This window comes from Dromaius novaehollandiae, chromosome 10 (assembly GCF_036370855.1).
Source record: "Dromaius novaehollandiae isolate bDroNov1 chromosome 10, bDroNov1.hap1, whole genome shotgun sequence".
Lineage (NCBI taxonomy): Eukaryota > Metazoa > Chordata > Aves > Casuariiformes > Dromaiidae > Dromaius > Dromaius novaehollandiae.
In genome coordinates this window covers 6,671,372-6,698,793 of record NC_088107.1, presented here as the reverse complement: position 1 = coordinate 6,698,793, position 27,422 = coordinate 6,671,372, and the positions used below count along the sequence as shown (strand labels likewise).

Genomic DNA, 27,422 nt, shown 5'->3' with positions numbered 1-27,422 from the left:
CTTCTTTCCATGTTCCTTGCTGATTTTCTCATCACTGAGATGTATAGCTTTGATGACAGGTAGTGCTTGTGCATTTGTGGCAAATGAAAGTTCATTCTGTCAATTGAAGAGCAGCAAGGCATGCCTTCCCCAAATATATATGTACATATACACGCTACTCTGCTAATTTGCTTCAGTCCTAATCTGGGATAACAGAGATAGATGGCTTAGACTCTGCAGCCCGCGAACTTCTTGGTGTCTATGCTGAGTCTGCCATTTAGCACACTGCCACTGAAGTTCATGATACGGGAGCTGGATCTGAGCCCAATTAAACTCATTTCATAGAGGAGACACCAAACATCTTATTAGGCATGAACAATTTTTAATCTCTGTGAGCTCGGCTATATTTATACTGACGACCTAGAGGCAAAAGGCCATTAGCTTGTTGACAGTGTCCTCTAAAATTGTTAATTGCCTATCAGTAAGAAGGAAATGTTTTTTCCCCTCAAGGAAAGATGTTTATTAACTCAAAATCTATGCCTTCTGGAGTTTACTTGGGGTGAGGTCTTCCATTCTGTATGTGGACAGGCATCTCCTACATGTTATGCTTAGGCTTTCCCAAGCAAAACATGAAATGTTCCAATTCTGTTCACATTAAGCATAGTGCAATACTAGACGTGACAAGAACATGTGAACAAAACATCCAGTTTAACACAAGGGTGGCATTTTGCAAAACAAAATGACTCAATACTTTCGTTTTTGTGGAATTTTTGAACGGTAAAGGAAATGTTTGGGGCAAAAGATTTAGCAAGGAAGATCTTTGGAGAAACGAGACCAATAAGTGCTCTGAAATCCCAACAACTTGGGTTAAAGTAGAGGTAGAGTAGACCTCTTGGATGGGCTGTCTTATGACACTTGGACACTCTGGCCAACCCAGGAGAGGATAGAGGAGAATTTTGACTAAAACCCTACTCATGAATGACCAGTAGATGATGATAACTTGCTTTTTTATAGAGTGGGGAAGGAAGATGCTCTCCCATGTGAACTTCTCCAAAGTCTTTCTTATTTTCCATGTGAATTGTCAGCTGATTTTGAACCAGAAGCTGCTTGATACAAAGCACAAACCACAAACCACTCTGACATTTGATTATATGTGTAACTGATGAGAAGGGTATAGTCTTTTTTCTTCTTTTCTTCCTCATAGCTGAAGACAAAACATAAAACATTGTTCCCAAAGTGTTTGGGAACAGCATTAAAGCAATGGTAGATTAAAATGTCTCCACATTAAAAAGCTAAATAAAATGAATAGATGTAATCCTAAAGAAAGAGAGAAGAATGGGTATTCTTCAAACACTGAATAGGGAACTTGGAAAAAGAAAAAAATTAAAAAAAAAGTATTAATGCAAAAGAGATGGTCTTTACTTCTGTATTGCAGAGCCTTTGCTAAGGGCTTTTCTCACCCCATTTGCAGTTTGTGTTTTGCTACAGTTTTAAAGAAGCAGTAGGCAAAGGGATGAATGCAGATTTTATCTAAATAGGGAAGCTGTGAAATAACACCCTGTGATACAAAAATTTGTTCACATTTAAGACTAGAGTCTAGCCCTGAAGGAGTAATGAAAGACGGTGTTTCAAGGATTTGGTCTGGTAATTAATTCTTTAAGCCCCCTACCATTTTCCTCCCTCCTTTCCCTCTATATACCCCCAGTAAAGGCATGTCTTTAAAATGATTGTCTTGAACTGCAGAGAAAAGGCAGGATCAGAGGTATGTTTTTATTTCAAACTATTATATCCCAGTAAAAGCATTTTCCTAATGACAGAGGAAGCGTTTACATCCTGCTTCCTCCACACTGCTCATGGCAGCGCCTGTGAAAATGCAACATTTGTGCACGGAAAGCCGTTAGGAGCATATTACCTGACATGTGCACGTAAGTGCTCGGATGAGAAACAGGCTTTTCGAGACAATTAAAGGAGACGATTTTACCCTTCTCGCAGCAATTTTTAAAATTTCCAGTATTATTCTTCTGTGGTTGAGGGGAATACGATTTAAGCTTGAGATCCCAGGCTTTGCAGCCGTTAAAATTCCTGGAATAGCAGTAGCGATATTGATGATGCTGAGAGAGACACAGCAAAGTAAACACATGTTATTTCCAGCTCTTTCAAAAATGCAAGAACAAACAAGGACAAAGTTAATAGGGAAATAACCACTTAGGAGCTTGACAACACTGTAAACAAGATCTAAAAAACAAAGTTTGAAGCTTTGGAGTGAGGGTTAGATGGAGCTTAACTGAGACTGACACAAAAACTCTTTTTGGCTTTAAAAAGAATAGATAGTCCTATCGTTCTAGCTCGGGAGTTAAGGGATTTGGTTTTTTTGCCAATGAGAAACCTTCCAAAAAAAAAAATTTTTTTTGTATCTGAGGTGTAATACTCCTTTCTTGTGGGGCTTGACGGGGCATTTCTCCTTATGTAACGAGTTCCTTGCTTTTGTGGGTGGGGAGCTACATCTTAAATTATCAACGTGAGCCTACGCTGCGCTGGTATTTGTGAGCAATAGCAGCGCTTTCCGTGTTGTGTATTCCGAACTTGCGTGCATCGTACAGGGATGATTCCCGCAGCCCTGGTAACGAGAGAAATCCAAATCCCCGCTTCGCTCTTGCGCGCGCGCTCTCTCTCTCTCTCGCGCGCGTTCTCTCTCTCTCTCTCTCTCTCTCTGTAATTGCATTACTTTGTTTTTACCTGATGATGAAGCCTTTTAATACATTTGTAACGGTGCTAATCTGAATAGTCAAAACGTACATGTAAAGGCCCGGTTCTGCCTGAGGATATGCATCTGTGCAGCTGGTCAGCAGCAATATATACACAGGCATCCAAAGAAAAAATCAAGGCAATGGAGGAAAAAAAAATCATCTTTGTTATGGGGTAGACGTATCCAAAGAACGTGCCTGTGTTAACATACACAAACCTGCCTGTCTCTGGAACCGAATGAGTAATATGTAGTTTTCATCTGTTTGGCTATCTAATGACAGCCCACAAAGGCAACCCTAGATGTGCAAACATTTTGTCTAATAATAAAAAAAAAAAAATGCACAGGGGCTCTTTGTAGCTCAGACCTGAACTACGTGCATCTGAAAGCAGTTCTGCCTGGCTTTCGGCTCGAGTTGTGACCTGTTGGAGAACTCTGCTCAGCGCTTGCATTTCCAGCTAATTTGATATTGCCTTTTTTGTGGTGGGAGCTTTGTCATTTGTTTCTAAGCTGTCATTTTTATTAGTCTCCCTGGCTGATCTTTTTGGGCTCTCGTCAGGTGGTGTGTGTTCTCCATTGTCTGCCTGGGCTTGGCAAGCTGTAGGTCCTTTTATTGCCATATGACGTGGGCGTGCTTGCAGCAGTAGCCTGTAATTATACCCACCACAGGTGACAGTTACAAGAGAGCTTTGGTAATAATTTTAGCTGCCTGATCTGATGTTTATGAAGAGAGAACCCTCTTTGTGGTCTGGCTGGAGTTTGCTGTATTGTAGTATACTTTAGCTGCTTGATTTATGAAGCCTTTTTTTATATATATATATGTGTGTGTGTGTGTATATGTATTTAATATATATATGCACACACACATAAACATCTTGTGTCTTCAGAAGTTTTGCAAGAGATCATTGTTGATCTTAAAACTATCTTGTACGGTTTCTATTTATTTTTGCATATGTTGGAATTATTTCGCTCTGTCCAGCAGGATAAAATTGTACTCTTGCCTGTTGCTGGTTTTCTTTGTATATTCAACATTGCTGAACTCCTGTTTCTAACCACGTATTAGCAGATACGCTCAGTTTTCTTAGCTGAGTCTAATCACTGATAGCATGTAAGCATGTCTTTCGTCCTTGGATTTCAGCTATTTTATAAAGGATCAAATTCACTATCCATGAAAGCAGGGGCTGGCTCCTTTATTCTCAATGGAATTGCAAAACTTGCTTATGCAGAAGGTGAATTTATCTCATGGTTCTTATTGTCATCCTGCAAATTTACACCCTGATGTTAGGAATTTGCTACAAAACATCCGGGAAAGGCTGAAGTGCACACTGTGTGAAAGTAGGCTTTTTTCTTTCGGTTACTGTGGCTTTGGTTTTTTAGATTCCTTAGAGGAACTTCAAATTAAAAGTTTTTTAGCATCTTTTGAATTTGTGAAAAAGCAGGAATTTGTAATTCCTATCAATTGACTGGTATGCTGAAAAACAATAGGAATCTATTAGCAACCATTTGCTAGCTCATCTGGTCCTGACGAGGTGACTTTCCATATTATGAGCCAGTGGCTTTTATTTTCCCAATTTGCCTGTTGCCTTCCCCAAAAGTTTGCTGTATTCAAGGATTTGGAATGGCATAAACGAAGATGAAATTAGTATTCTACATTGAATGCGGCATCTGTGTGTGACTCATATTAAATGTGAGTGTGTGTGAGAGAAGCTGCTTGCCCAATCACTATGGGCAATATCACAGTCTGAAATGCTTATAGGTAGACTTTCCAAAGTGTGACGTGCATTAATTAGTGGTATTATGCAAACCATATAGAAAAAGGTATGCAGCCCAGCACAGAAGTGTCGACTATTTTTGATGTCAGAAGCAGGGAAAAAAATGTAGGAAGTCCCTGATATTTATTATGAGAAAGATATGTATTAGAAAATGAAATTGTCATTAAAAATAAAACTTTTTTTTACTTTTAGTGTAGCTTTTTCTAATTTTCTTCTACTTTTTTCCTAAACCCCAGGTGCATTGATTTTTCTTTGAGTCCAGATCTGCTTGGTTTTGTCTCATTATTTGCATTACTTTGACCTGGCACCTCTTAGAAAGTACTTTAAAGCACTTCGTTTTACAGGAAGATTGTAGACACTGACTATTATCTCCGCTGTCATTGGTGGAGTAATCCTATCACTATTTTATTTCTGTTTCTTCATTTTTAAAAAAAGGAGGGGAATCCTTCAACACTGATGTAAGCTTAGAACAGTGCGTTCCCTGGAAATATATATGCCCTCTTGATTCCCGTAAAATGGAGATATGTAAAGCTATGTCTGTAGGTGGTGTAAGTCACTGCAACTCCCTCAACTTCAGCAGCACTGCATTATTTAACATCAGTTAAAAATCGCCATCCTCATTTTGGAGCAAATCCTGTTTTCAGTGTTAGGAGCTGGTTTTCTGGGGAGGACAAAAATCCTGTAGGTGGCGATGCTCGCTCATGAATGAGCAAACTCCCAGCAGTTATGCTTTTGTCAGATATTTTTTTTTTCCTTTTCTGGCAGGTTTTCTTGAACTATTTTATTTTTAATTTAATTCACTCGTTCTCTCAGCGCTAATCTAACACTAGTTGCAGAAATCTTGACAACTGGAAGAAATTTCATATTTGAAGGTAATGCAACATTTTGGTTTTTATGATGGAGACAAATGCACCTTAAGGGGTTTCTCTTAAACCATTCTTTTTCTTTTTCTTTTTTTTTGAAATGAGAAAAAGAGTTGGATCCTTTACAAGACCTGAAATAAAAGAGGATTAGTATAGAAGCTACATAGCCAATGTGTTTTGAAAAAGCCTGTTTTCTTCTCTTTCGGTTTTGCTTTTCTTCACTAGTGACTAAGATGTGATGCGTCTTAGAGGTTAGACTTAAGCAACCTGGAAGTCCTAAGGTGTTGAACATAAGGTTGTTTAAGGACTGCAATAATAAAAATATTCTAAATCAGAATATCAAGTCCAACAGCAATTCCAGTCTATACTGTCTTTTTAGCACTCATGGGGAAACAAAGCTGGAAGGCTGGGGTAGCTGCAAAGTCCAGAAATGTCTGACAAAAAAAAAAAAATCCCCCAAACTCTGTACTATTAATTATGAGTAGATTTGAGTACTGCCACAGTAAAGGATTATGTTGGTACCAGTAATATCCCTGAGTTTTGATGTCTTCCCCTACACTTCATTAAATTGTAATAGATTAATCTTAATTGTGACATGTGCATTGTAGTTGGGCTTAGCTCAGTTTCAGGTGCTTTTTTAATTCTATTTTATTTTAAATGCAGTGCTGTGATCTTGATAAATGCTAATAAGTATGTAAAACATGAAGTGTTTTGTACTAGTCTAATAGGCTGATTTATTTTAGCCTTAGCTATATGCCCGGAAAGTCAGAATTTTTACTGAAAGATGAGTGTCATGTGAGCAGGAATCTACACTAAAACAACCTTTATCTGCTCTCCTTGTTCAGATGCAGAACCTCCTACCTTGCTTTTCGGGAGATGTTACTGTCTGCTGTGTTTTCCTTCAGCTTTTGTCTTTCAATGGAATATAGTAACTGCAGAGCTTTGTATCAAAGCCAATTGTCAACTTTCATTAGATGTATTCTGTCGTTTGTTCAGATTAGAAATAACTGCATTACACTTTGACTTTGAAGGCTTGTTTGTTTTTAAATATACTAGGTATATATGACCTTTTTGTCATTTTTGATGCACTCAGTTTGACAATTGTTGGGATACACAGTTAAACAGCAGCAAAAAATACTTCACAAAAGCCAGCGGTGGTGGGTCTAGGACAGTAAAACAAAATCTTGCAGATAATGCAAAGTATTAATGCATTAGTACAAAGTATTATCAGCTAGCACAGTGCCTCTGATAGATTGCATGGGGGAAAAAAAACTGATCAGTGTGAATGCAGGACCTGTTATTTAGCAATGAGTGGGAATCCAGTTAGCTAGTCTTACAAACCCATTATGCACTGTCCGTATGAGGAATGTTCGGATGTGGCCTCTGTCAGAATGTGACGGCATGGAGGTCTAATTCCATTAAAAAATGCACTAAGCAAATTTTCTTAAAATGTTTAGAATATTAAATGGAAAATGCATAATTGATTCAGTCATATTAGCTTTTTTTTTTTTTTTTAGCAGAACATGCCCATCAGGAATTAGATGATGGCTTGTTCTAGTGGTTAAGAAAACTTCCCCAGATACCTTCTTGTACACATTTGGGAAAATTATTTGCAATGATATATTTCAATTTCCTTAATAAACTAGACCTGTCTTTCTAATTCCCTTTCCCTCAAGTCCCTCCACGGGGGTTAAGGAATGAAGTATTTTGAAATTATTAGACAACTGTTTCTATGAATAAAGAACTAATCTATGTTGTTTTAAAAACAGATTTATATTGCGAAGCTGGGAAATAGTGGTGATGGAAAAGAAATATGAGATTATTAGAAATGAAGACATTCTGCAGAGCTAATCTGGGTTGGGTTTTTTCTTTTTTTTCCTCCCCCGGAGGAATAGTAGTTTTGTAGTGCCGTGCATTGTAATGGCTTTCTTGCCTTCTATTTTAAAAGTTGTATGAACACTAGCAGAGATGGAGGTCCTTTTAATGCACGATGAATACTGTCTTATGCACTGATACCTATAGTAACACATACGGAGTGACTATGAGATCAAATGCTCTGGTTAAAAAGCCTTAGGGAAGCATTATGTGTCTGAGGTCTGATCTATTGTCTGGGAGGTCGGAGAGTGTTAATGCACTCTGCAAAGATTAGACTCCCTCTCTAATTGCTCCAACACTTCCTTAAAGGATTTAAACAGTCGGGAAAGGTGACGCTCCTTGTCAATTTTTGTCTTCTGACAGCCGTTGAAGTTTATCTGTCTGTCCACGGAGACCACTAGATCACGGAAACCAGGCAGCGTCTAAAGCAGGAACCCTGAATTAGGGCTGAGAGCAATGAACACAGTTATTTACAACTTACTTCAGCATCCAAATGCCTCAAAGTTTGGGGGCAGGAGTGGTTTTTACATTCTGTTCCCTTTCAGTTTGGAGAAGGGGACTCCTGGAGTGCCAGGAAAAGTTTAATTTACTAAGTTTGATGAAAACTCACTCTTTGAATTCAGAAGTAGATCAGATTATCATCTGCCATCTATATAGCATGGTTGATACTTCTACACCGCAGCTCTGCAGCACCAAGTGAGTGCATCCAAGAGCCGCGTCGTCGTCATAACCCTGCTACTCACCTAACTGTGCAATGCCAGAATGCCAGCTACTCTTTGCTATTTATCCAGAAATTTATTTCCTTCACTTAAGTCTATTAAGGATTTGATTTCCCTTGGTTCGCAGAACCAAATCATGTATAAAGAACCACTCAACCTGTGGCAAAGCTCACTCAGGAAAGATTTTCTGCTACTTAACCTGCATGTCCATACTCAGAGAGGACCTGACCCTGTCGCTGGTTTTGCAAAGCAAAATATGAATTTGTCCAATGGATTAAACCCACAGAAAAGTACCTTCTGCAATCTAGATATCTGAAAATTAGTTAGAAGCCCCACTTAGTTTTTTTGCTGTTTTAAAGGACTAATCTGTTACAATGGATCATGTTTGCAAAGGGTGCTTCTCTTGCGTTAGAAAGCACTCAAGGAGCTAGGGATGAAAAAGAGTGAATGTTACTGAGGAAGGAGAAATGCAGCTCAACCCTAAGAGGACTTGGAACATTTAATATTTCTGCATCAAGGCGGTGATACTCTAATGCTCACAGTAGGGTTACATTATTGTAACAAGGGTGGAATTTGACCCATCTTTTTTAAAATGCCCATTTCTGCTTCGCAGTCAGATATGAGGATGTCCTGTTTCACATGACAGGTCCTGCTGAACATATCACCATCCTGTAGTTTTTCATGATGGATCAGAAGGTTTTTAACTTGATGGCATCTGTATTTTTGGTAGCCACGTAGCATCTTAATTTATTGGTACGTGTAATCCATCTCACACTTATGTAAATATGACCTATATAAATATATGTATTTAATGCATCTTTTATAGACTCTGAGCAGATGACCAATGCAGCTGTTCAAAGGAGAAAAGCAGTTTTTTCTCTCTCCCCTCCCCCCCTTTTTTTTAAAGCCCTCTTGGCTCTGAATTGGAAATTGAGGAGCAGAATTCATCAAGTGCATTTGGTTCGTTCTCACATGGGTAGTTCCTCCTTCCTTTCCTGCATAGCATGTTCCTTTGCACTGTTGCTATATTACATGAAATGTTTCATCTGTATATAAAAATTAAAAATTCAAACAAAAATCTGGCCCACTTGAAGAACAGGCCCTTTGGGCATATGGTTCATTATGCATATTCGTTTAATTACTAAAACACTTGGGATGTCTCTACTGCCCTTGCTTTCAACTTGTAAAGTTGGATCTGTTCTGCAGCACAGAATATGTTGAACAGGCATGTGTCATAAAGGACTTCAGTTTTCTCCTATTTAAAACTCTATATAATGTTCTTGGCTGGGTTGTTAGAATTTACTGAATATTAGTTCAATCCACTGCATCAAAACAGCAATTCAGAATCTCTTTTCCCTTAACACCTTTTCTAACCCCAAAAAGGCAAGTTTTACGGTGGTTAGTTCATAGTTGTGTTTAGTACAAGAGTAATGTGAGACTAAGGCTTTAGATTTCAGGCACATTCCTGCAAAGCACCTAAAGTCGCACGTTAAAGCTGTATAACTTTTATTAGCTAAGAAGGGATTGCTGTGATAGTGTGACTTTAATTGATTTTCAGGGCAAACAGGTGGTGATGGTTTAGGCATCCCCTAGTCTCCTGCCATTCCTAATTTGGAGCTGGACATATAATAGCTTTATTAAAATAAACAATCTTCTGGCTGTAGTTTTACCTGAACAGCTGCCTTAAATTGCAAGAGGGTCTTGCAACTTTTTTTTTTCTTTTCAAATTGTTCTACACTTTGGAAAGCAAGATGCTATAGGTCCGTTACCAAAAAAAAATTTGTTACAGAGTCATGCTGTCAGTAGTTCGGAATTTTGTGTGTGCATGTTTTGCTGCCGTTGTTGCTAGCTTACATTAGCAACGTATTTAGGGTATAATTACAATGAGTGTCCCAGTCATCTTTGTGTGTTTGTTCTGTAATGCAGCAATTTTGTCACAATGCAGATTATGAACCTGCTGAAATTGCTCAAGTGTTGTAATCACTCTCTATTACCAGTCTGCAATGTGCATGCTGGAAGTGGGGAGGGCTGGAGGGGCTGATTTACCATTTTTGCAGTGCTCTTACCTGTGGAAGCTCAGTCTCTGGGAGAGGAGGCTGCCTCTGGGCTCCCGTGCGGTGCTGCAGCGGGGGGCTGCGGTTGGGTGTCCCCTGTGTCCACCAGACAATGAAAAAGAAAAATCTGAAAGTCTTTGCCTGAAAGGATGTCATCTTAGACTGGTGTTTTATGGTGGTTTTTGGATTCACTTTTTGTGGTCTGGGTTTACTGGGATTTTTCTTTGTTGTCTTTTTTTTTTTTTTTTTTCTCCCAACTTTTATTATTAAAAAAAAAAAAAAAAAAAAAAAAAAGCCTTGCTCCCTTGGCTCTGTCAGTCCTAAAACATGTCTTTAGGACCAGAGGTTTTGGAGAGAAGGGTACTAGTGAATTCTAAAGCATTGCTGTGTACAAGCACCTATTTCTCACTTTTGTGGATCTATTGCAGCTTGAATCTTTTCATGCCATAGATGAAGACTGCCAGAGAAGTAACCTTATGTGCGATCCTCCTGCCAGTGTACACTGAATGAAGTTTAATTACATATACTTGCTTTATTAGAGAGCCCTTTCTCCTTTACTCATTCAGATCTAATATACACTATGAACATGAGGAAGTCATTAGATTAGCTTAAACATATAGTTTAAGCCTCCTGTTTGCTACCAGCGTTAACCCAGTGTTGACAGGCCAAAGTTAAAGAACATTTCTATTGAATGCTCTTTCCACTTACTATAGAGTTACGTCACCATCTGACCCTCACTGCTAATGTTTCTCACCATGTTAACAAATACGTCTCCAAAGTGGACATTTATCAGCTCAGCTAATGATAATTTTTTTCATGACCCTTTTAAGGTGTTCACCTTATCCAGAATAAATAAAACTAACTTATATTTTTGCATCCTTCTACACAGCACAAATATATTCTTTCTGACCCTTTTTGAAAGAATTCTTTATTATAAGATCAGCTTCTAACTTGCACAGTGCCTCTCCTCACTGAAAATACATCATAACTTTCTGTATGAGAGTAATCCCAAAACTATGACCCTGCTGATAAATAAACCAAAACACCAGAGATAAAAATGACAACTTAATTTAGCTGCAATATAATGCAACAGAATTTTTTTTGGCTTGTTCCCCTCCCTGCTTTGTTTTAGGATCTTCCCCGATTGCTTTGTCTGTGATAGCTATCCTTTTAGGAGTAACATGCAGATTTCTTCTCCCATTCACCTCCTCCATTCCACTCCAGCAAATTACCCCAAATGGTATAAAACTGATGTAATATTTTTCCCTGTTTTTTATTTTGTTTTTTTGGGGGGTGGATTTTTTTTCTGTTTTTTTTTTTTGGAGGGGGGAGTTACTGCTTGAGGGTGTTAACTCTATTTTACTTGGCTGAGGAAATGTAAAATATGTTAGATAAAACCACAAGTGAAAAATTAGAATAGTCTGCATGCGAACAAATGGGTATTTCTTCAGTGTCTGCAGCCTAAAATGATTTGAGGTCTAAAACTGCTGTACACACATAAATATAGAATCCAAAACTTTAGTTGTTATAGTTGTTTTCATTTTACTTTACCCCTCTGTGGGTTAGGGATAGAGAGCCCTGGTAGCAGCCACTATGTAAAGACATCGTATTGGAGTTGTAGTGGGCTATTACGCTTTGGGATTTATAGGTATATATCTTAAAGAAGAGGAAAACCCCCACCTTTTATGTTGAAAATGGTCATCCATACTGATACCTGACAGTATGAGCTTCAACTATCTGTAGTGCAATATAGAAATGTTAACTTATGTATAAACCTAACAGGTGATAAGTTTGGTGAAAGAAATGAACTTGGTGGCTCTTCCCTGACCCCTTGTTAAAGCAAGATCTCTGAGGATCTTGTTTTTAATTTCCTGGGCTGACTAGTCTCATTAACATAACCAAAATAATTGAAGTAAAGGAAAACCCACAATTACTCATTTGATTCTTTTTGGTTTAGTTCTGTTTCTGATTCTGGGCATTGTTACAGATGGAGAATAAATCCATTGAACCTTTTAATGAAATAAAAGTGATTTAGGCTCTGCCTGTAGATGTTTTGTAAGCGTTTGCAGTCAGATAGTCTTAAAGGTAGCATCACCACCTTCCCTGATTAAGTTACTAACAGCAGCATCCCGAGAGGGCGATGGAGAACAAACCGCGATATTGTCAACTCTTCTAATTTTGCTGGGAGTTTTGCAGAATAGTGTGCTTTCCTTAAAGTGCCGTTTCTTAGCATCCTGTGTTTGCACATGAATCACAGTTTTCATTTAAAACACAGGTGAGTTTCTACTTCCTAGCAGCAAAGAAAGTGAGATGCCCCCAAAGGGTCTAAAGCAGACAGTGATTAAAAAAAAAAAAAAAAAAGGCTCTAACACCCATTGAGTTAAACGGTATGAGATTTTTCACATGTTCTTAAGGGATTTTTGGTGGTGGTGGTCCCTTGTTGTTTTTCTGCCCTGTTTTGTTGGGGGAGCGCTATTGTTTGGTTTTAGGGGATGGAGAGGCACGTGCCTGGCAGGAGGCTGTGGCTTTGCAGCCCTGCCATGCTCGTGATGGCAATGGGTGAATGCAACCAGCTTGTTTCTGGTACCCAAGGCGGCTTTTTCAGAACAAAATCAGGTAGATCTACATAGTAACACACTGTGCCATGTGAACATACCCTTTATATCTAATCTTCAATTCCATGCATCTAACACACAGCCAGGGGTCTTTCTGGGCACAGTTTTTTGCTTTGTTTTTTTTCCAGCTCCTATTGGGTTTGCCCTTGCAACGAAGAGCTTGTGTAGAACGACTAAGCTTTTTGCCTGTGGTACACCCTGAAAATCAGCAGTTGGTACACTGATGAGATGTGTGGAGCAATGCAGTGATGGTTCATAATGTGGCATAAATATTTAAAGAATTCCATTCCTTCAGGTCGTTTCTGAGTTTGGTCATCCCGCTCGACAGAGCATATGCTGCAGAGAATGGCTGAGATGCTGTGTTCTTTTGCTGGGGACACAAAAGCAGGTTGACTCTAAAGCAAATAGGTTTCTTCTGGCAATGCTGGTTTGTTTAAGTGCAATTTCTCTTCCTGCCATGTTCTTTGTCGTTGCATCGCAATGAGGGAGTGACTCTGCTCGTAGCTCCGGCTCCATGGCTGTGAGGTGGTAGAGGAGCGCTCTTGACTGAACGTGGCACTGGGGCGGAAAAGGGAGCACTGGGAAGAACGATGTTGGGATGCACTTTTGCAAGAAGTTCTGCTCTAAAATATAAATCTGGGAGGGATCAGCAGGGAAGTACGTGTTGCGAGAATGCATCAACCTGTTTGTTGTGCCCTGAACGGGGACATACTACTGAGAAATTTCTGTGGGTATTATAGGCTTCTTTCTTAACAGTTTCTCTAGCCAAATGCACAAGCCAGTCCAAGTTCAACAGCCACATTTCCACGTTAATATGAGGCTGAGCCCACATGACATACCCGAACCTCTATTAGCATGGGCTCAGTGTTGGATTAGTGCATCTGTGTTGCCTGCTTTGGGAAGGGATGCATCCAGGTCCCATGGCACAGCCCGGTGGAGTCTGATGTGCACATGGACAGACTGGTTTTGAGCATGTGGGGTGTCCATATTGTGGAAAAGTTTGGAGGTGAAGCTTTTTATACATATATTTATACACACACACACATGCACACATGTGCATATGAGTTTCCTGCTCTGTGCATGTGTACACATCCACTCTCCCTTCTCCTCTTCTCCTCTCTCTTTCTGAGCACAGGAATAAGTATCTGTCAGAAATAATTTGCTGTCGACAGGCTTACTGCCTCCAAGGGATTCAAATGCCCTTTTGGGGAGCCAGTATCTTACGTTATTGGCTAATATCCTGGATTTTGTTTGGGGCAGAGAGAGAGGCTTAAAAAGAATGCTAGAGAGTTTGTCCCCAGATATCTAGCTGCAGAAATTTCTCCACTTTCACAGAGTGCATTTGCATGTACAGGGCAATTTGAGTAGACTATGTAACCAAGAGATAGGTTAGAAAAACATCATTTCTCTCCCCTGCGAAGGGAGGGGAGCATGTCATTGTGTCTCAAAAGTGAGTACTTTTGGTTTAGTCCAAAACAGATAACTTGGACGTTCACAGTTGTATTGGCTGAAGTTTTTCTCTAGACTTTGTATTGCATGTACCGTGTTTATAAATGGCAAGGAAACTTTTGGCAAAGCTGTTTGGAGTTCACTCAAATTGTGCATGGTTTTGAAACTTTCAAATAATTTTTCTCACAGCTCTACTGATGAGGCATTTCATTATCTTTTGAGCCTGCATGGACTGAGAGAGTTGTGTTTTACCATCGGTTGCTTTGCATGCATTTCATCTTCTTTCACTGTTATTTTTTCCATTTGATGGAGTGTATACATCTTTGCTTCTCCCATTGCTATTATTTCACAAGAATTATTTTTTTCACACAACATACAGTATTTTTTACTTCTAAGAATTGCGGGGACAGAGTGCTTTTTTTTTTAATTACAATTGAAAAGTTTTAATCATTTCCTAGAAAAATTGCACAGAATATCCTATATAATGCTAGACTTCTAAACCTCTGAAAACTTGTTCCATCCCATGACTGTGGGGTTGCTGGTGACAAATGTTTTATGGGCATACTTGAGTAGACACCCGTCTAAAATCTGTTCTTAATAGTCAGATTCTAAATTGGAACCAGAGGGGCAGAAAAACCATATTTGAAACGTGTTTCTAAGGGTTTGTTTTTACTTTTGGTTGAGACTGCCTTCTCTCATCTTTTGTACTGCTGTCAAAAGGGCCACTCTCATGGTTGTTCAAACTCCATGCTTCTTAACAGGAACAGTTGGACCCCTCTTCAATGATTTTCAGATGAAACGACTTCCAAACCTCCAGAGCTTTAGCTTGTAGTTATTAGGCCCTTTGAAATAGCAACACATTAATCAGCTGAAATCAAGTGGTCCTTTCTCCAAGACTCTGATATTGCCATTCTCTTCTAGGTAGAACACTAGTCTAAATATTAGTTTCAAGAGCTGCTTTTTTTCTTCCAGACATGTCTATCTGGTTTCTATTTATATTTTGATCAGTTTTATAATTCCGTGAATTAAATTGCTCAGTTCTATAATTGGCTTTTGTACTGTCCAAATCATTAAAAGTAGCACAAAAAACCACTAGCTTGTGCCTGTTTGACTTTTATTTCAGAGGTTGGCTTCTGTCCTTTTAACGTTTCTCATGCACAGTATGAAGTCCAGCAGAAAAGGTGTCAATGGTGTAATGGATTATGTCTAACAGAACTTGGTCTAATGATGATGTGAAACACCGAGGGGAAAAAATAGTGTTGTTAAAACCTGATCATTTGAAATGGGGGCTCGTGGTTACTGTCCCTCACCTCTGCCATGTAGAGCAAGTGATGGGAACCTGTTAATGTCTTCCCTTTCTAGCCTATGTATTAGGCAAAAGACAGGCTACAGACTTGTTAAGATAGGATACGGGCTTATATGGAAACTGCTTTGATGGCTGCTGCAGAACCACTCAAAATGCCTTTAGAATGCAGAAATATTCCTATTTGTTTTATAAACACCCTCTGAACTTTTATTATGTACTGTATGTTCACAGCAATCACTTCTCATACCTCCGAGGCTAAATAATTTCTGACTAGCTAGATCAATTTGTCTTGATGCTGCGTTGTGTCGCAGTAATGAAAGTTCCCTCCGCTGTGGCTATAGCAGTAAAGCAACTCTCCTTAAGTCGATGTGGGGGCTCGATCAAAGTGTTGCTGTCTGAGAGTTATAATTCAGTCAGCATTAGAAAGGAAGTAGCAGTGTGCCTCAGCTATGAATTGAGATGGCAGTGAGATTTTGTAATTAAGCTTTTAGTTTAATTTAAGGTCTGAAACTTAATAATACGCAAAATGTACTGTTGGATCTAAAATCACCAAGGTCTTGGTTTTATATCTTGCCTGAATGACCTGTGATTGCAAGGTTGTATTAGACTTGCAGCTGAGCAGCATGATGTTCGTGAGGATAGTGACAGATGCACTAAAATTGGTTCTAGTCCTGCAGTTGAATGAATGAAGAGAGGTTCTGCTACAGCTTCATTGACTTCTGTAGGACTTTGAGCTGATTGTAGGTTTTGGGCTTTTTTCTTTTTTTCTTTTTTTTTTTTTTTGGTGTTATGAGAAGATTGAGTTGACTAATATCCCAGGGAGATGATACATACAGAACCTCCTCCAACAGACTGAAGCGAAAATATTGAATACCTAGTAATACAAATTTCCATTAAGGAGCTTGTATAAGGATTAGGTAGATATTTGTGTCTATTTTCATCTACCTATCTATGTATATGTGACATAGATATCTATATAGCTCTATACAATCACCTTGTTCTTTAGAATGACATTTGAGTTAGGATTGAAGCTGATATCCCCTTCTCTTTATCTTATGAAGCAAGTAGAGATTCATTCAAGGGAGTTGAAATGTCTTCAGAGGAATCTGTTCTGGTTAGAACTTCTCACCTATGGAACTTTTTTTTTTTTTTTTTTTTTTTTTGATCTTAGGATATCACAATTTCATAAAGTCTTAGCTACCTTCTGTAAGATAGATCAAGTACCATGCCTTCCAGACCAGCATTCTTGTGTTTCTGTTGTCTTGCTTACATAAAATGTAACTGTTAGAATCATTATCCCTTCTAATTTTTTAATATGTTGAAAAGCAAGATCAAAAAAAAAAAAAGCCTAATTGTAAGTTCCTATGCTGTAAATGAATAGTATGACAATATGATGTCTGGATGTCTGCCCATTTTATAAATGAATATATCTTAAAGGTTGTTTTACTGGCCTACAAATGCCAAGAATAGGATGACAGTCTAATTCCTTGCATAGCAACAGCTATAAAATCAGGATTGCTCTGTGAAATGCAACTGCTGTTTGGGCAGGGTTGCGCGTACTGTCGTCATTTCTTGGTTTACATTTGGCCCCAGTAGATACTGGCTGGCCATTTCTGATGCGAAGCAAGTCATTTTGTTTGAAAGCTGCAACAGCCGCTTTTCTGTAGGGGTATGAATCCTCACCTGTAGAAGTCAGTGGGAAATACTTTTCTGGTAGCATGCTTACACCTTTGGGTCCATAACACAAAATATCTGTTGTCACAGTCATCCCTTGCTACAAGTGCTAGTCTTGCCATTGTATATAATGTCTGACAGGCCGCAGATTAATGGAGGTAGAGACTGAGCTTTCTGGTAGTTTGCCCTTCATTGCAATTTGAAGTGCATTGGCTGGAGGATCTGACTCATTTTCACCTACCTGTATTATTCTGAAAATAGGATTTTTGTTGCTGATAATTCCAGAGATTGGGGTGGGGGGAAGAAAAATCCAATAAATGTGTTGTGCCTAGTCTTTAAAAGCAATTGTTTGAAATAGCTTAAAGTTACTACTGGCATTAGGGAGTTCTGGAAACACTAGGTATGAGTAGAAAAGGAAATGGGATCACAACATGCATTTTATGGCTGTTCTGGATTTAGTTTATTAACTTTGCATTTCCAACCACTCCAAGTTTGGAGGCTGTTCAGATAGGGTGGATACTCATGGGGGGAGGATTGCAGTTTGGCTTGCTATCATTTTTTGAAAAATTAGAAAAGGCCCCCAAACAAAGCAAACAATAAAAAAGAAAAAAAAAAAATCACTTACAGTCTCCATCATATATGATACATGTTTTGCTGACTCAGTTTGCAGAGTGGTTTCCTTTGAAATTTGGCTCGTGCATTTGGTATCAGTGGATTTGGTCAGACACCACTGCTGAGGCCCTAGATTATACACCTTTTTGGGCAAAGAGAGCCTCAGCCACCCATGAAATCAGAGTATGTTGCGCTGCAAAAATGGCAGGGGAATGGAAACGGAGAGCAAGGCTCCAGGACCCCTTCCCAAAATCACGTGCGAGCTCCAGCCTTGCCTGCTGTGAGCTGGTCGTCCTTGCTCAGCGCTGCTGTGCTAAGCAGACCGTGGGTGGGTAAATGGTGAAGCTGGGTTTGCTGGTTGTTCCCCGTGTGGTGAAGGGAGACCTGCACCGCTCCTGGTGGACAACAGGACGAATTTCTCCTCAAGCCTGTGAAAGCCTCCCTGGCAATTAGTTGGATGAAGTGGAGCAGGTTTACCTCTCTAAGTGGGTCTGTTGTGCACTAGCGCTAAGGATTCAATACCGAGCCTGGGTATTCAGGCTCCGAGGGGTCCCGGGAAGGAGTGAATAATGCCTTTGGACTAACCTTATGTTCGTGGCCTTGTACTTCACCAGGAACAGAGGGGAAGAGAAACTAACAAATGGTAGCCTAATGGATTCAAACAAAATAGAAAGAGAACACGCTTTCCGAGCAGAATTTGCTTTGTCAAAGTAATAATACGAATGAGGTTAACGGAAATTCAAGGATGAATGTTCGGAGGGATAATGACTGAACGGCCTTCCTATACATGTCTCTCTTTAAACACTCATATGTATCCCCTTCTGCTGCTTTATTTCTCCCAGGTATTTGTGGTCACCGTGTGGAGCGTGGAACTTTACATGGTGCCCCTGGCTTTACTGGTGCTCTTTGCTTACAACTTCTCTCTCATCAAGACTGGGAAGGTCAGCAGCACCCAAGATGCCCAGGCAAGTAAAGTAGCAGTAACATTGCTGGCAGAGCCAGCTTGAATTTGCCTTTGAGCAATATATCATGCATTTTAATGGTATTAAGCTAGTTCTGTAGCTAAGCAGTGTTTTTTATTTCTGAATTACTGAAAAGAAACCTCCACTCTCAATTTTCATGACTCAATTCATGCAATAGACCATTCAGAGTAGCAGAGGGGAAGGAGACAAGTGTGTGGGAGGGGCATTTGACTTATTAAACAAGTGCAAATGTTTTTAACTGATTTGAATTAAGACAGACTTCCAAAGAGACAAGACCCAACACCCTGTGCCCTGCCACTCTTGCCCTTTGCATCACACTGATGATTCATGATTCACAGAAGGGGAAGGTCAATGGAAGCTGAAAAGAAAGTTGTTTTTTAAACCTTGTCCTGTGATCAGAGACTTCAAGAAGAAACCTTTTCTCCCCTCTTCCCCCCCGCCATATCAGTGGGAAACACTTTTTTAAATTTAGCCTTCAGTTTCTTAACTTGATCTAGCAGAGGAAAAGGACTTATATACAAAAATAATTACAACATGTGGCAAAGTGCTGTTGGTGGGATATGAAATGCTGTTTGAACTTAATCCTGACTTTGACTCTTGTCTTTACTTGCATAACACTGTTAATTTAAGTTAAAAATGAAGCAAGTAAATTCATGAATAACTGTAATCTGTTTAAAAAACATCTAACAAGTATGGGAATAAAATACAGGCAGAATTAACTCCGTTCTGGCTTTTGAAAAGAAAGATGATTGACATTTGTACCCATGAAGAATACTTCTCCCCAAGCTTATCACATGGATTTTGTACAAAGAAATAATATCCTAATATTAAAAAAGTCAATAGCTGTTGTATTAGTTTTAGCAATAGAAGCTCTCCTAGTTTAGTTTTCAGTTGTTCCTAGGTGAAAGAATTATTTAAAACATAGGGAAAATCACGTTATCCAGACCAGGATATGAACTGGATGTGAAGACAAATGGTAAGCGAAGTGCTTATCTCTAATCTTAGCTAAGCCTAGACGACCTTAGAAATGTATTTTGTGTGTTCTTGACTCATTTGTTTCATTAAGAAAATGAGAATTCACATGTGGGAGAATCCCAGACAAACACTGGGTTTTTTCTGCTTTTTTTAATAAAAAACAATATAAAATAATGAGTCCAGCTTATTAGATAAAATGCAGCGTGAATACCTGCCAATGTCCATCTTCCTGCAGTGAATTTGTTGCACATTCCAGTGCGTGGTGTCCCACGCTCACAAGTCAGCAAGGTTGAATAGTATGTCATCCTGGTGGATGCTACAGAAAGCATATATCCGAAAATACAGGCGAATTGTAGCTATATTCAAGAAACGTTCCTATGAAAGTTGGCCCATTTCCTGTTACAGCTCATGAGCAATGCTATGCCATGGAAATCAGTGGTGCATTTTGCATAAGCAAATATTACACGTGTGCCTAAGTGCTTTGCAGGATTGGGATCATATGGAACAAGTAGTCAAAGTGCCTTTGATATTACCTGATTTCTTTTTTATGTGCATCTATGATGCTGACCATCTGTAGGTCAAAAATAGACAATCAGGTGCTACTCTTAACCTTTTCTCATCTGCAGGACAGATGTGGCTTTCTTCAAAATACAAATGCTTTTTGCACAGTCCTTTTTTTCCTCATGTTCAAACCTCAGCTGCATGTATACTACCTTTGTTTTCTGTGTGCCAGCATGCGTGTTTCATGTATATAAAAGAAGGAAAGCAACAGTCTTTGGAAATGTGGACCTCAAATTCTTTCTCTGATTTCTGTGCTATAAAATAGGGATAACACTATTAACCTTGTATGCATGATCCAATTGCTGGGAGGCTAAACTCATGAGTTTTGGTAAAATGCTTCATGATTTACAGATGGGAGCTTCTACAGAAATGTGAACCATGATCAGTATTAATTCAGCTGCTCAGGATATTCCAGAGAGCCAAAGAGTAAATCCAGGTATCTGAGCTCTCAGTGCCTTCTGCATACTTGATGCAACTGCTTTCCTGAAAAAATAAAAACCAGAACATCTTTTATTGTGATTCTTCACATTCTTTGCGTGTTAACTGTATTTAAACTTGTAATACACTGATTCAAATATTCCTATTAAATAACCAAGAAAAACTTGGAGGACTCTGTTAAAGGCTCAGCTTATAAAACACTTGAATTGAAAGCCAAGTGATCCTAATTTCAAGCCTTAGCCAAGTCTTTTGTTTTCTCCCCTACCTGTCAGTGCAGAAGTTAGAGGGAGGAAATAATGCCGTATAGAAATCTGTATGTGATTCGTGAGATTGATTATGTTCGCGCTAATGTATTTTCTACCGTCTAATGTTTCAGTAATGGCCCTAAAGGGAGAGAGCAGTCATTGTAGCAGCGAGGATGGAACAAGTTGAGTATAGAATCCTCAGCCTTGACATACCTGCTGGTTCGTTTGTCAGACTAAGAACAAAGCTGTTTACAGACAGTAAAAGTTGGCAATGAATTTGAAAGCCTGTTGCCTTCAAACTACTGGACACGGCCGCTAATGGTTTTATTTAGACTTAAAATTTGTATAGGGTCTTGCACGCTTTGTTCAGGATATCACAAAAAAGAAAAGTCCTTGAACACAGAACATTATTTCTGAAAGGTGAAAGTGGTGGATTTTTTAATGACTTGCAATAGTAGTGGGAGAAAACTGCGTAATGAAATGTTGTGGGAGTTTCATAAGCTTTTTGAACACTGCCTGTCGCTGAGAAGTTAAGTGTAATGCTTTCTAATATGGACATCTGCTTTTGCAGGAGCTTATGGGCTTATATGAAGATGACGATGAAGATGACAAGGTAAGCACATCTCGTGTTAGTGTGTTAGCCGGAATCAGAAGGAATGTACAGGAGCACAAACCCAGCATCTTAACTCTGTGAGATCTGCAGTTGTGCTCTGTATTAACTGGGAAAATAATTGTTTCCAGTTGACTAACTGGCGAAACTGAAAAGATGAGAAGATTGGTTTACGTAACATTTAGCAGTGGAGTTACCTGAGTGAAATTTGAATCTGAAGAGTCCTCAGTTTGTTCTTGAAATCATAACATAAACATTCACATGTATGTGCCCATGCACATGTGTGCAAGTGTTTGGGTGGGTGAGGTACGCAGATGTGCATGACCATATAAAATTTCTCATCACTTCTATTTCCAGTTTTTGATGAGCATTCTGTACTAATGGCTTTCCCCAAATTATTTGGCATTTCCTCTTCTGGAGGCCAGAATTGCTGTGATTTGTGGAGGACTGGTTAGAGTTTTCTCAGCACTTCTTTTTAGAGTTTGGAGGAGAACTGGTTTTAGTTCGTCTGCCAAGATGTTGAAAGAATTGGAATTGACAAGGCCAGTTTCTTATTTTATTGGAGCACACTTACTCATTCTTCTCACCATGAAAAATGCATTGGTTTTTTTTCAAGTTTATCAAGCCAGAGTGACAAATGATAAAGGGATTAGAGGGCATGACATATGACGAAAGATTAAGAGAACTTAATGTATACAGCTTGAAAAAACATAAGTGGGTGAAGGAGGACCTGATAATCTATAAATACTTTAGAGCTGAAAGGTGAGGAATTATTTAATAAGCAACAGCATGCAAGGGAACATTAGCTGTTAGGAGGAAAATGTTCACAAGGCTATGTGAAACTTTAAGATTGCATACTAAGATAATAAGCGTTTTCTTGAATATTCTATGTTCTAAGAGAATGTTACAGCGAAACTGTTGATCATTGAGAAGTCAGTCAATACCATAGTTAGCAAGTGCACCTTAGCTCTCGGTAGTAGACATTAGGATTGAAGCTCAACAGATTAATTGATGTGAATAGTTTAAATTTAACCTAGTCTTCTGTGGCTGTTACACTTTAATGAGCAACTAGAAATCCATCAAAGTTATAAAATGAAGTGTAGACAGCCTAGCTGAATTACAGGTTTCCAGAAAGCACAACAATGATTTGAATGTTCTCAATTGTTATTCACCATTTGCATTGTAAAATTGGCCTACTAAATGGAAGTAAAAATATATCAATATCTGGAAGTAAGCAGGAATCCTTAAATGATAGTTTCATTATTTTCAAAGGAATAGTGCATATCTCTAAAATCTGATAATTTCTGTTTTGTGGGTGCCCAAAGTTAGAGACCTGTAAATGTTGACCTTGCATCTCAGTTGTGTGATGCTTAAATGTGCAACTTATTCTCTAGAACCAATTCTGTTCACTTTTTTTTCTTTCAGTATTCCTCTTCTTCATTTGCAAGTGCTGAGGTGGAAAAAAAATGTAAAAATGTATTAAATTGACATTTAATCCTTTGCGACTTGTGCTCTGTGACAGATTTGATGCTGCAAAGCCAAAATATTCTAGGTCAGGTTTACTACAAATATAACTGATTTTGGTTCTCTCTGTGCAGCTGGGTCACTGAAATGTGGCTCTAGTCACCTTGTGTGTTTTGCCCTCTGCTAAACAACCCTACTGTCATTTTCTTTGTTGTTTTTTTTAAGTATGCTGCTTTGGGAAAACTTGCGAGTCTACGTTCTACTATTGCATGGATTAAACACTCTCAGCAATGGAGGACTGGTAGAGCTGGCTAAAACAACTCACTGTAGATAGAGCAGGCTTTCTCACCACCAAAATGGCTTCTATATCAGCATTGCAATGATCATAGTTCATAACTCATATTAATTTGGATCTTAAAGTTATTGGTCTTATAGCATCCCGACAAAGAATTACCAGGAGAGAGAGCATTGCCAACTACTGCCATGCGTCCCATGCCCTCTGCACCATTGCCTTAATATCTGCATGCTGACATGGGTATATCCCCCTTAAAACCCGTGACGGACCATGTATGCACACTGAGGAAGGACTGCATCTTTAAGTGTATTAAGTTATTCAGAGCGACTTTTCCAAGTCTGAGGGTGGCCAAAGCGCTCTAGGGAGTATAAGAAAAATGTAATTTTATGACATTATCTCATTGAAATGTCAACATTTAAACAGACAACTATACTTTAAAAAGAAGTCTGTGTATTTTTTTTTCCTCCCTAATACAAGAACTCCTGAAGTCGAAATCTGCTAGTTGGGCTGTGGTATACGAGGTCACTGTTTCTGTTTCCTATCATCGTGTTGTATCAAAATACTCACACACATAGCTTTTCTGGGTTCTGCTGCACGTTAGACATAACAGACCATGCTTCTGGGAATTGTAACACACCCTCCAAGAGATGAACTGTTTACAAATTATAAATACACAGACGCTTAGTTCAAAAGCCCAAGAGCAGATTAACTCCCTTCCACCTAAACGATCTGTCTTAAATGACAGGGCTTAATTGCCAACTCCCTTTTTCTTTCCCCTTCCTTCCCCCTCTCTCCTCCCCAAAGAACAGCGTAGAGGACTCAGCAGATAAGAGTGCTGGGTCCCTTTGGCGCAAGCTACGCAGAGGAGGGAGGAATGCCTTCTCGGATTCTTGCCATCTTGGATGTAGAGCTCGGGCTGCGCTGTGTCAGCTCTGGGCTCTGTCAGGCTGTCTGAATAAGGATTGTTTTAAAATTACTTCACTGAAACATCTTTCGCCCGCCAGTGGAAAAGTATAGACAAGTTACATGCAAGTCAAAATGTATGTACTTTGTCTGATTGTTGTCTATTTCTATTTAATTAACTTTTTTTTTTTTTGACAAAGACAGAGTTTCAAGCAGACAGATACCTCATGAATGAGCGTATCATAACACTCCACTGGAAAGAGTCTTGCAGTCTTCTCATGATCTTAAATTGTCTGGATTAGAGTTAGTTTTGTCTGTTTTGGAGGAAATGCTAAGTTATTACTATTACTAGGTCTGGAAATTGACTCAAAAGAAAATCAGAGACAAAACTAAATCAACACTAGTTCCTGTTTTCTTGGACAGCTTCCACCCAGTGGTGAGCCAGTGTAGCCCTGCTTGGCTAGTGGGATATGACAGAGTAGGATCAAATGACACCACGACTTTAAGCCAAGTTATTTGGCAACTTCTAAGAAATTGTGAGTATCTCATGCTTAGGGAAAAAAGAAGGGGGGGAGATATCCCCAAAGAAGAAAAATGCAATGTTTCTGATGTAAGAAATTCTCTGTCAAAAGTAGGTACTAAAAATACATCAAATCTTACGAGTACAGTTCAAAGACTCCAGCCGAACAAATTAAAGGCAAATTTATCCAGTAGCAAACAGCTGACATTTTCCATTTGTGTTGGATTCAGCATGTGGGAACCTTCCGTATGTATCTTATTTGTACGGGTGGATTACGATGAAAATTGCATTAATTTTCTCCACAGTAAAGGTCAGTAATTGATAGATGAACCAAGAGTCTATTGTGTAAGATGCCTTATCCCCATACTTAGGAAAGGTCATTCAAGACAATATCATCTTATTGTTTCCTTCTTTGAAAGTATAAATAATTTCATTAGGGTTTTTTTCTCCTTTTCTGTTCAACAATTGCAATAGAATATTTCAACATCTCCTATGAAGATTGCTGAAGAGAAATGATGGTAAAGGCTTGGCAAATATGATATGCAGGGTATGTTCACACTAACAAGGAGCACCCACCTTCTCCACATCGGAGAAGCAAAATTGTGGGCAGGATCATGACATGAAAAAAACAAAGTGCATTTTTATGTTGACATGGGCTCCTTAAATTACTGCTCTCTGTTGAGTTGACTCCCTTTGTGGCTCCTCTCTTGCTGCTTCCTAGTGAGTTCACATATAGACCCATGAATATGTTAGTACTCTTTGTTGTAGTTAATGGAGATGGTTAAGGGGTAGATTCTGCTACTGGCCTGAGCTATGCTCAGTGCAGAGCTGGAGGAAGGGGGCACATCTAAGCCAGCATAATTCATTTGGTGTTGCAACCATCTGGACTAAAGTAATGCCAATTTCCAAATATCACTTCGGACACAATTATGGCTTTTGTAAGTTATTCCCAAGCTTCTTATTAATCTAATCAGCTCTGGTTAAGGAAGTTTGTGCTTTGTTCTTTCTCTGGGAGCCTGCTATGTACCAGAAGCTGGAAGAGAAGTGGCCTGTTGTTGTTTGTTATTTCCAGTGCAGTGCTATGTAGAAATGCCATTATCATAAGCATCCCTTAACTTGGCACAATCCTTGTCCTAGAAGGTAGCCCAACAGCAATGAAACCATCTGGAGATTTAGGAATTATGGGAGATGAGTTTTAAGGAGGGACTTGCAGAGGACTTTTTAAGTATCGTTGGGGACTGCTGTCCGGCACTTCTGTATGGACCTCTGCAGCTCTGTGACAGCCTAAAGATCTTTCTCTCACCCTGGAGCCAAGTAAGCCACCACCGCGACAGCAGCCAGCCAAGCAGGCCACGGGACTGAGCACATAAAGCTCAGGAGTTCTTGTCCCTTGAAAATTCAGATGATTTAAAATGTTAAAATTTCTTTTGAATTGGGCAGATGCATGAATAGGTCTATCCTGTACCCAGAGCTGCTAAAGATCATTACCTAGATTATAGATGATGATTCGGTAGTTGAAGTCTAATCACCATGTGCTTGTTCTTAGGTCTCATGTATATTTCCAGGAGAAAGCACTTATTTTCCTCAAAGTTGTTTTCCTTTTTTGCCTTCCATTTTTAAATAAAAGATGGCTGATGACTTTTTATCTCCATTCAGACTTTCTTCTTGGTTCTTAGGTACATGCACCTCACCTGAATAGTGTTTCATTCTGTTGCAAACACCAGTATTACTTTAAAATCCATAGCAATATTGCAAGACTTTGGGTTTCTCTCCATCTCTGCAAATGTGAACAAGTATAGAAAAAGTCTCTTAAACCCCCTGTCACTCCTTTCCAGAAGGAAAGCAATGGAGTTATGAGCTAAACCTCTCTAGATCTGATGTTCAGGTTGGACTTAAGGACTTGAGTGTAGACTTTGCTGGTCCTCTGTGCCCAGATGATATTTGTCCAATATAAGCAAGAAGTATGGTGCTGTTTTTCCCATAATCATTCAATAGCAAAGTTAAATTTAACAAGGCATGGGGTAGTCACCTGCCTTTTTGACAGTGGTCCCCCAGCCTTAGCTGGCGGATTATATGCCCTGCTTTTAAAATGTGTCCTTTTAAGGCTAATGGTGCTCTCCTTCATATCAGTCTGAAATAATTCTATTGGCTCCGGTGAAATTATTCCAGATTTCACACCTTTTTAACTGAGAGAATAAATTGACCTGTATGTGTTGCATTTCCTCTGTTTGGTAATTATTTCAAGTACATTCAGATTCGCTGAATTTCCACAGCCAAGGAGGCACATTTGCAACATGGTGTTAATAAACAAAGCGATCCTGTGATGCACAGTTTCTGGACGGCGTGAGGCGACTGCACAGACTTTGGCAGGCGTCCTGTACACGTACCCTTCCTGCCCTGCGCGCCGTGCAGCCTTCCTGGGCTCACAGCTAGACATCGCAGCACGGGGCACGGCAGTGGCGCGGATGGCCAGGATCACCGCAGCCGGCTTTGGCTCCTGCCGAATCTGGTTCAAGGTTGCTGTGGTGACTGTTTCGAAGCTTGCCATGGAATTCATTTTAGCTACCCAAAGACTGTCTGTCGCTCCCTGGCTACCACCTCCCACAAGAGCTTCGCTCTGCTGCTAGATGGAAGCTGTTAGCGAGCAGTTCCCTGCAAACTGTAGAGGCCAGTGGACTGTTGTTTATACCCAATCAAATCTAGGTTTCAGGAGTGCTTAATCTCCAAGTATTTCGGCCTTCGGAAGGCTTTTATTTGGCAAAGGCTT

The 27,422-nt window shown here is 39.4% G+C and overlaps 1 protein-coding gene across 5 annotated transcripts in view; it reads left to right on the top strand.

Moving 5' to 3' along the window:
- MCTP2 (multiple C2 and transmembrane domain containing 2) overlaps window positions 1-27,422 on the top strand; it is a 126,902-nt gene that overhangs the window by 84,448 nt on the left and 15,032 nt on the right. For all 5 annotated transcript variants that reach the window (XM_064517924.1, XM_064517925.1, XM_064517923.1 and 2 more), the window contains 2 exons: window positions 18,504-18,626; window positions 21,435-21,476. In XM_064517924.1, the coding sequence (XP_064373994.1) occupies window positions 18,504-18,626; window positions 21,435-21,476 (165 nt within the window). The remainder of the gene's footprint in view (window positions 1-18,503; window positions 18,627-21,434; window positions 21,477-27,422) is intronic.